General features: G+C 40.8%; 1 protein-coding gene across 7 annotated transcripts in view; it reads right to left on the bottom strand.

Moving 5' to 3' along the window:
• PALLD (palladin, cytoskeletal associated protein) overlaps positions 1–10,657 on the bottom strand; it is a 338,972-nt gene that overhangs the window by 68,924 nt on the left and 259,391 nt on the right. For 6 of the 7 annotated variants that reach the window (XM_050946163.1, XM_050946157.1, XM_050946156.1 and 3 more), the window contains one exon: positions 6,987–7,667. The exons of the other annotated variant lie outside the window; for it this stretch is intronic. In XM_050946163.1, coding sequence (XP_050802120.1) covers positions 6,987–7,667 — 681 coding nt within the window. The remainder of the gene's footprint in view (positions 1–6,986; positions 7,668–10,657) is intronic. 7 annotated transcript variants of the gene reach the window in all.

Below are 10,657 nucleotides of genomic sequence, written 5' to 3'. Positions count from 1 at the left end.
TTGTTTATGTTAATTTTACAGAAGTGTTCCAAAGGGATGTTTTCTTTTCTCTTTAAAAGGTTTAGTTAAATAGCAACGCAAATACAAAGTTAAGTCAACAGTCATGTCCTTTTAAAACTCTGTGCATCATGATATTTTCCTCTGTTAGTGACCTAGGCAACATTTTGAAGAATGAAACTGCTTAAAAGAAAGAACTAGATATGTCATAGAGTCAAGATTCTTTAAACTGAATATTCGTAACTGAAAATGCATGTTTATTCTAATTTGAAAGGGATACCATCTGTCATTGTCAGACAGTAATTCCATGCTTTCTTTCTAGTGGTTTACACTTTGCATTTAGAGAATCGCTCTGTGGGCCAAAATTTTGCTGTCAGTGACACCCATCCAAACGTACTGATGTGCATGGGTGCAAATCAGAAGAAAAATCTGGGTTTTATAAAAACTTTTGTTGTGATGGTGATGAAACTTAGGTTCCAGCCTCCATACATTTCTGTCAGTAAACAAAACGGGCACGATTTTGGATTCTGTCAGTATGTGTAGTTCCCTTGAAGTTAATAGCTGAAGGCTGAGCTGGACCAATAAATCTACTAATACATAGGAGTTCTTAGAATAGGAAAAACAGAGAACCCCAAGAACAAGGAATGAGCAATAGGATATTGGCCAATTCAACTCAGAAATAAACAATATTCAGCCCCATTATTTCTCTCTGAAATGTTAATTGACTAAAGCATTCTTCTCCTCCTCTCTAAATGTTACTATACGGTGGTAAAAACAACTGTGTTCCATCCAAAGTGGCTGCATTTGATGGATAGGTAAAGGATCACTATATCCCTCACTAGTCTCACTAGGTGAAAGTGTTAGTGACTTGTAAAGTGGTTTGACCACCCTGGAGCACTACGTCTTTTATTCAATTGACATTTTTTCTTAGTAAATTGCGCAAATAAATATTTAATGATGAACCAGTACGAGGTGATCCAACCAGTGGCCTGACGGAAGGGAGCCAAGTGGGAGGAGGGGAAGTGTGGAAGGGAAGCCAGGCTGTGGGAGGGAGTAGAACAGGGAGAAGAGACTGGACTGTGTGAAATGGGGAGTAGAGCTGAGAGGGGGAGTGTGGAAAGGGCTGGGACTGCATAATATAGAGAGCAGAACTGCAGAGTGCCTGGGATTCCCTGAGGGCTCTGGGATAGTCAGGCTGATGGTGGGGAAAAATATGAAAACATTATTGTTCAAACGCTGTTTGAAAACAATTTGATTTTTGTTATTCAAGCACTGCCCTTGCTTAATACCTTTGTAAAACAAACAAACAAAACAATGTGTACCGACAGAATGCCAGCACATGGTAGACATAGAACACAGAAAATTAGGTTGGAAGAGACCGGAAGAAGTCATCACTAGTCCAACCCCCTGCTCAAAGCAGGACCAACTCCAACTAAATTGCAGTGTTTCTCACTCAGATTTGTCCCAGTGCCACATAGTCCTCTGCAGCCCAACTCCTCATGGAAAGCCCCAGCACACAAACTGTAGCCTCCATCCCTGCAGCTGCCCCACCTGGGGCTGGAGGCTAGGTAAGTGCTGAGGCCTCCAGTCCCCTCCCCTCCCAGCTCACAGCACCAGGACTCCAGTAGGGGCTCAACTGTTGGGCAGGAATATGGGCACCCCAGCCCATCATACCAGTAAGGGGGGTGGGTCCCTGGCCATGGCTGCCTGCACTATTGTCCAAGGCATTGTCAGGAGGGGAGGAGGCAGCTGCTGGGTCTGTGCAGCCTGAGAGCTGGTTGGGTGTGGGGGGGGGGGAGAGGTTGGATTCCCTGTCCTCTCACTTCATGGTTCCCTGTTCCTGCCTTCCCTAGGGTTAGTGCAGCTGGCACCCCATCCCTTCTCATAGGCAGTGGGGAGGGGGAATTTTACCTCTGCAGAGGACAGGGCATGATCACAGTGAAGACCTGTCCAGCGCTAGTCTCCCTGAGTCAGGAGGGGTAGGACATGTGTACCATTTGAAATATTCCTGGGGGCACCCCTATCTTGAAAATAAAACATTTAATTTATCTCTTCTCTAACCCTACACAGAAATGTTTTAAAGGCTAAATCCCAAATCCTAAAAAAAGATCTGATTCTAGAATCTGGAATATTTCTGTATATGGCCCATGAAAGTGCCCCAAAACTAGCATCTGGCCCACAGCATTGAAAAGGTTAGACCACTCTGAACTATTATATCCAGAACTGTTCTTCATTTTATCTGAATGTCAGCATTTGTGAAGTAGACCAGAAATCTACTCAATTAGGTTTTGGTTTTTCACAATTCGGATAGTCAGATTATAAACATACATGCAGCAAACTAGTTCATCAAAACCATCCAACTAGAAACATATCGAACAACTGGGTCAGACACTGCTGCCAAACCCATAGCTTCTGGGGGCTCCCTAATCATGGGAATCCTATTCCATCATACCATTGTCATTTCAACCCATTGTGTTATTTCTGCTCATATTCCATGCCACGTAATTCATTCCTAGATTCATAGTTTGTATGGCCCGAAGTGACCACTGTGATCATCTTGTCTGACCTCCTGCATAACACAGGCCATAGGACTTCCGTGAATTAATTCCTGTTTGAGCTAGAGCAAACAGGAAGGAGGGTATGGAATAAGAGTTGCTGTATGCTGACGTCAGACTCATGAGAGCTCAGGATGTCTCCTTTGATACTTTGACCTTATGTGGGCTACTTCAATCACATGTTTCTCTTGCCTTCCGTTTTACAGGAAACTTCCATCCTTTCTGTCTGTAACCCATGTTTAATTTGTGCCAGGGCTTGACAGGGCTGAGCCTTGGCACGTCTAGGCTTGGCAGTTCATAGCCCCAGCACCTCTGGGCTTACTGCCTCAGTTATGAATTAAAAAAAAAAAGTGCTGAGCCCAGCACCTCTAATTACAAATTAAGCACTGTCTGTAACCCTATCCAAACATCCCCACCCCCCCAATCTAGACACATTACTTATTCTCTAGTCCATATTTGTACCCAGTTGGCACAGCAAATCCATTATGAGGAAATGGAAAGATGGCTGCATGCTCAACGGTGGCTATGAAATGGGGAACCCTATGAAATAGAGTTGTGGGGGGCTACATGCTTTGCTTGAACCTTGGATAGAGCTGGTCCAGAACAAATAAGTATATTTCATGAACTTTTTTTTTAAATAAATGAATCTTTTCTCATTTAATTGAACATTTTCCATCATATTTTTGATAGATACATTCCAAAACAATTTTCTGAACAATTTTCAAAAATTTTCAATTGTTTTCTTTCAGTGGGGGCGGGGGGAGAACACTTTCTGTATTTTATATTCTCCATTCACAATCGTTTCTCCCCAGTGGAAAATAAGTTAAAAAGTAAGAGAAAGTAGGATTTTGCCCACCAAAATGAGACAAAAAATTCCTTTTTTTTCCATTTTCAATTTTTAAAAATTTAATACTAAGACCTTCAACAAAAATATAATTAAATTTTTGAAAATTTCAATTAATCAAAAAGTCTGTTTTCGATGAAAAAAAATACCAAAATAATCCAGCCAGTTCTGAATATAATATTTCTTCATTACATTCAAATGAAGAGTGCGTCAAAGAAATATTACAAATATACAGTATATACTAATGTGATCAGAACACCAAGAAGTATCACTTTTAAAAGTATTCCACAAGAATTCCAACTCATCTGGATGACAAGTTATTTAGATTATATTACAGAGTCTGACACAGGACTAAGCAGTCTTTTTTTCAGATCTTTGACTACCATTGTCGCAGGAAGCCAGTACAGAGGCAGAAGAGGCTGAACTATCAATTGAAGACCATATACATAAACATGAGCTGTGAATATCTGATGTGGATATCTGTGGACAAATTGGAGAGAGTCCAGGGGAGGACAATGAAAATGATAAGGCGGCTGGGGCACATAACTTATGAGGCGAGGCTGAGGAAATCGGGTTATTTAGTCTGCAGAAGAGAAGAGTGAGGGGGGATTTGAGAGCAGCCTTCAACGACCTGAAGGGGGTTCAAAGAGGATGGAGCTAGGCTGCTGATCTCAGTGGTGGCACAGAAGTGATTGAACGAGAAGCAATAGTTTCATAGTTGCAGTGGGGAATGTTTAGGTTGGGATATTAGGACACCACTGTTTCACTAGGAGGGTGGTGAAGCACTGGAATGGGTACCTGGAGGAGGTGGAATCTCCATCTTAGGGTTTTTAAGGCATGGCCTTGACCAAAGCCCTGGCTGGGATGATTTAGTGGATGTTCGTCCATGCTTTGAGCAGGGGCTTGGACTAGATCACCTCTTGAGGTCCCTTCCAACCCTGATATTCTATGATCCTCAAGCATACTAGGAAAGTGGCAAAGAAATACCAGCAATAAAAAGACAAGAGAGGGGAAAGCATTGAAAGTGACCATAAAGTTTGCTGCAAGAATGCTCTCTCTCTTAATAAAAGCAGTTGGTAAGAAAGGTAGCTAATGTAAAGTATTTAAAAAACAATCAAGGATCCAACCCTACTCCCATTGATGTCAATGGTAGTAAAAATCTATTTTAAAGCTGAAATTCCATTTCTTTAGACCTCGGCTTATACTGGACTCTCCAATGTTGATAAAGATACTGCTCATTTCCATCTACAGAATGCTTTCCACACTTTAACTAGTTCATGTTCAGCAACTCATAATGTATCATTTATAATCCCATTTAATAGATTAGGAAATGAAGACAGAGAAATTAAATGACTTGCTCATGATGAATGTCAGAGTTGAAATGACAAGTGCCCAATCTCGACTCCAAGTTCAGCATCCAGACGACCCCACTTCAGTGTCTTATGAAGGAAACAGTGTCTTCCTTTTAGAATGAATGGACATCAATAGCAAGGTGACAGGAAGGAGTACAGGCCAGGATTGGACTGCTAATCATTCAGGCTTTTTCCCTTTTACAGACTGCAGAGCTGACCAACTTCTGCTCCTCCTACATCGCTGGAGCTGATTGGCAGTCAGTTAATTTTGCTCAGTCTAGTCTCATCTATACTACTAACTGGCTCTGTCTGTGGAGACCCATACAGGCAGGCAACAACCATGTACTGGAGTGAGTGGAGGGTGAGAGCAGAGAAAAAAAGTGAGTAAAGTGAAGAAAAGGGGTAGGAGAGATGGTCTAATTGTTGTGGTGTTAGCCTGGAACTTGGGAGACCTGGGTTCAGTTCCTCCCTTCACCACCAACTTGCTGTGTGACCTTGGGCAAGTCATTCAGCCCCTCTAGTGCTTGAGTTCTCCATCTGTAAAATGGGAGATATCCTCACAGAGGTGTTGTAAGAATAAATACATTAGAGACCAGGGAGTGCTTATGTACTACAGTAATGGGGATCTTAGAAAGATAGAGATGACAAAGAAGAAGGGAGGAGTGAAGGGGAAACAGAGGTGGTAAGAAGGGATGGGACAATAAATTAGAAATTTTGAGAAGATAGAAATATGGAAGTTGAGAGGCTGAAAGAACTTGGGGGAAGAAGGAAGAGAAAAAACAGAGGAAAGAATGGCAGGGTAGATAGAAGATGATGGGGAATGAGAATACTGTTAAACAAGACAAAAGGGAAACAGACACTGAAAAAAACTAAGAAAGGATATGATAACATACAGTAACAGGAAAGAAGAAATTTGGTAGGAAAAGAGAAAAATAAAACTAAAAATTAAAGAGACAGAACAAGTTGATTTTTGAATTATGTAACAGATCTTTTAACATCACCAAACGTTATAATTAAGATTAAAACGTTTTGTTTACATTGCAGACAAATTCATTAATATCTTGGCGTAACTGACAGAATTTTTCCAAACGTGCCTTAGGAGGTCACACACAAACAGTTACACTGAGTTCTGGTAAAATACCCAGGGCAGCCTTGGACCTTTGTGGGCTGCATACACCCACCACCACCGACCGCCCGCCCCACCCCCACAAAAAAACCACTATTCCAGGGCTGCATGTACCTGCAAACCTGTTCCTGAACACATACTAGAACTGGGTATCACTATAGGAATGGAGACACTGGAAAGGAGGAGACAGGAAGGCAAACAAAACAAAGTTAGAGTGACTGCAAGAGTGAATGAAACTATTCATTTTCTCCTTAACTCTGTTTATTTTGTGATCAAATATCATAATTAAGACACAGGATGTAAATCTAGACAAACACTTTAAAAAAAAACAACTTATACCTGAATCACTACTCTGGTATCCATCTTATCTCTCCCTTGTCATCCATCACATACCTTGGAGTGAAATAACAGAAGTTCCTACTGCACCAAATCTATAGTTGAGCAAGTTATCTTGACACTGTGAACATGTTTAGAAAGCCCTTAAACAAAGTTATAAATAAGCCTTGGATCCAGCTATTCTAATTTTTTTTCTTTAGCATTTCTCTTTGTTCTCCAACAATGGAATGAGAACCTAGTGCCAATGGAAAGACAAACTGAACTGCTCTGGGCTTTTGGCATGCTCCAGAACAATATTTTAGCCTTGCGGGGAGACAAAAGGGAGAGAAAATATGTGGAGCTGATGTAGTCTGTGGTGTTTTTCCTGTTTTTTAAACACAGTTCTTCCAAATCTCCAGCACCACGTCCTCTCTTCCCCACCCTGAGCAAAAAAAGATAACTAAATATCAGTAGGCCATTGTGCCCCTTTATTTTCTTTCTCTGCAGGTTTGTTCCATAAGCAGAATACAGCATGAGATTTCTGATCAGTGTCTTCTTCCCCGACATTCCTCCATGTACAGAAATCACTAGACTCAGAGGCCAAGTATCACCTTATGAAAGTGACTGCAAGACTTCTAGCCTGAAGGGAAATTTCCTTGCAATTCCTTCCACTGATTCAAGAATCAGTCATTCTCCCACCCCCTCTCAGTTAGCCACAGTGCAGAGAGCCCAAAAAGCTATAAAATGGAGAAGCAATAAAATTAAATGTAAGAAGTTCATTAGTTGTGTATACTCACGGAGGCATAACACCTTTTGGAAGTCCTAGTGCATTGACAGATATAGGTGGTGGCTGGGATGGTAACATGGAGCTGAGGAACGCTGCTGGAGACTGGCTGGAGTTAGAGAATCTAGCAGTTGGAGAAAGACTGCGGGAAGGTGAGGAAACTGAGGAAGGGAGAGGAGGAGGAGGGGGTGGGAAGGAATCAGAAACTGAAAATGTTGCAGTTGGACTAAAGACTGGTGGAGGTGGGGGAGGGGGTGAAGAGGAAGATGGAGACCACAGGTACTCCCCTTCCGGAGCAAATGGCTGGGAGAAAGGGGGAACAGGTGCTCTGCCAAATTGTTTCTGAGAGGCAGTTGGAGACATAGGGGATGGCAGGCTGGATGTGGAAGAGCCAGATGAAGGAGTTACATAACCTGAAGCAGGGCTGATGTTCTGAGCAGCAATGAACTGTTTAGGCCGGGCATAGTTGAAGGCGCTGGATGACTGCATGGTTGGGGAAGTGTGGGAGTTGAGAATGCTCATTTGCACCGGAGAAGTGACAGACTGGCTGGACACCAGCTCCTGGAAAGAAGGGGGAGGAGGAAAAGGAGGAGATGGGGGAGGGTTTTGATGTTGCTGGTGGTGATGGTACCGCTGGCCACCTTCTTGTTCCAGACGAATTTGGTTCTGCAGTTGTTGTAGTTTTAGAGGGTCCCTGCATGAGAAGAAAGAAAGTTAATCAGAGGGATGGTGACGGGAGAGGAGAGGATTAAAATAAAGAGACAACCTCATTATCTAGACACTGAGCTCCATTTTGTCACCTGGAATTTTAGAAGCCAATGGAAGTCAGAGCTATTTGCATATCTGATCCTTAAGTCTATCCCCTTGCCAGCAAAGTCCCTGCAAGAACACACATCAGATATTCAACTGCTACAACACTTAATTATAGCTAAAGGACCATTTGTAAGCTCTCTAATTAATAAAGCCATGAATCCCTGCTGGGATGGAAAACCTCAATGAAGTCGGGAGATTTGGTTTGGATACTTATTTAACGCTTTTCCCAACAGATTCAAACCTTTTTGGTCTGGAGATTGGGATGGCAGATTTCCTGTAGTTCCCTATTTCATCAGACCTGCAAATACTGCAAGTCAAGTCCTTTTTGTGATCTTCTTACTACTTTTATTTTCAGCTGATGCCACAACAGAAATTAAAAATCTTTTGAATTTTAAAAAAGGTTTGATTTTTATTTGGGTGCTGGTGGATCATTTGTTAATTTTATTTGAACTTAATATATTAATTGCAAGAGTCCTAGTATTAAGAGTCACTTTTTTAAAAAGGGCCTCAATTCTGTCTCTCTTACTATGGTGTTCAAATATCTAAACAACTGCAGCCACATTCAGGTTGCTAGAAATCTAAATGCCCTAGTTTGTGCCTGCTGTTAATCATGTGTCATTCCCATGAGGTGACAGACATTTGACAGTTCTGTCAAACCTTCCCACACATTTGTGAGGGAGTGAATGAAATTTCCCCCATAATTTTCTGCAACATAGGGAAAGGTGAACTAAACTCCGTACCAGGAACCATGAGTTTTAGTCCCAGCTTTTCCACTGACAGCTGTTAATATAGCTGTACTCGTCAAAACTTTTATTCTTAACCAAGCCTCAGAACCCAACCATACCAGGAGGCAACTGAGGAACTGAAGCGCTAGGGCTCTGCTAACTGGACTCATAGCACCACACCAATGGGAGACAGGTTTTTTTATTATAAAAATACAGAACTTCTTCACATTCACATAACTGTAAAGACTGTAAGTTTGACATTCAGAAGTGCTGAGCACCCAGAACTCCAAATGAAGTCAACAGGAACTATAGACACTCAACACTGATGACAATCAAATCCTGTACATATTTTTGCTTATTGTACAATTGCTTAAATGACCATTTACATTACATATTGAAGGAGCAATTAACAGGAAAGCAGCACTTCTATAAAAAAAATATCGAGACTAAGGACCATTAAGGTAGTTTGTGAATCTCCTTTAACAATCCTGCTTTAGCAGCACTACAACCTCAATAAGGCCCCTCTCCAAAGCAGAGATCAAACTTTGCTGTGTGTGGTCTTGATTCTAAAACTCATCTGTTTTACTGGCTTGTCCCAGCTGGGAATTGTAACTTTGTCTCAATACTCCAGATGTCCTTGTGGTTTTATGTGCAGATGCACCTTTTCAGTATATTTCACATATACTTTACAATATTATATACAGTGTGTCATTTATCATATAATTTAGGTCACTATTTAACCAGAGATTTGACTGCAGAGTCTATTGAATTCATGGAATATGTATGTATGACAAACACCATAATGGATGCATACTTTTGGTATTAGAAATGGATCATGTCATAGTTACATTTGTAACCTACTTTCCATTATAAGATTCATTTTGATACTCCTGCTCCACAGAGTACTCTGAAAATATTTTCTGCCTGAAATTTCACGTATGGTGTCTAGAAAAGGAGACTGTTTGGCTGTAAAGAGGGGGAGAGAGGTTTAAGATTAATCACACAAGGTATTTTGAGACACAGTATTGAAAAAAATCAACATTTTGAAGGGTCTGACTGTTTTGTAAAACCATATCACAAAGCTACTGTGGTCGAGAAATGAGAGTTACCCCACCTACAGTACATACTTTGTTAGTAGCAGATTAGCTCTTTTTTACCAGACTGTTTTCAATATAGTTGTGTGAAACATTTTGAAGTTATTCACTACAGATTTCTGAATATTCATTCTTTGAATGTTGACCATATAGTTTCCTCCTGAGGTCAGATTGTTTTGATGTTAGGTTTGGGTTAAGGCTGGTCTTTAGTTTTTATTATACCCTTTGAATGTCCCTTACCCTGAAAGAGCTATTGCTTGAGCTATTTTGCATTGAGGCTTTCTTTTTAGCCCATACGGTCATCTGACCCTCCCAGTCAATGGCAGAGTTCCATCAGCAATACCAAACCATCTTGGATAAATGAGCAAAAAAAATATATTTTTTTTAATTTTGGGGTTTTCCTTTTTAAGTTTGTCCCTTCCAGATTGTGCATTTTAACTATTCTTGGGCACATTGTCTAATGGTCATGGAAGAGTTTTAACATATTTTTACTTTCATTTTCATATCAATTTTACTTTATGTTCCTCATCATTTATATGTACTGTAGTGAGACTAAGGCCACAAAAATAAATAGAAATGTACCTCACTACATATTCTGTGCCAGGTATGGAAGAAATTTAACAATCTCAAACACAGACTTTTCACCAAGCATGTGCCATAACAAAAGGTATCTGCGCTGTCTTGAAACTTTTTTATTTTAAATTACAAAGTCATGTGTTCATGTTTCAAACAGTGGCAGAACATAGCAGTGACCATCTAGGGCCTTGTTGATGCTAATTACTACTGGTTTTACAGCAATCGCTGCTACATGATGCAGCTATATCAGTGTTAGTAATGGTGGAAGTGCTAGTGTAGCCCAGGATCAGGCATAATACCAGGGTGTTATGAAAATCTACATGTTGGGTAAAGGTAAGACCCTACTCTGAGCAGGTTTTCATGACACAATGGTAAAAATGCATGATCCCTGTATTAGGCATCTTTGCAGCTATTCTGTTGCTGTAAGACAGGTACTAAGTTTTCTAGTGCTAGACATATCCTAGAGTAATGTCAGC

This window comes from Gopherus flavomarginatus, chromosome 3 (assembly GCF_025201925.1).
Source record: "Gopherus flavomarginatus isolate rGopFla2 chromosome 3, rGopFla2.mat.asm, whole genome shotgun sequence".
NCBI classification, from domain to species: Eukaryota; Metazoa; Chordata; order Testudines; family Testudinidae; genus Gopherus; species Gopherus flavomarginatus.
The sequence above is the reverse complement of the archived record's forward strand: the minus strand, read 5'-3'. Positions and strand labels throughout refer to the sequence as shown.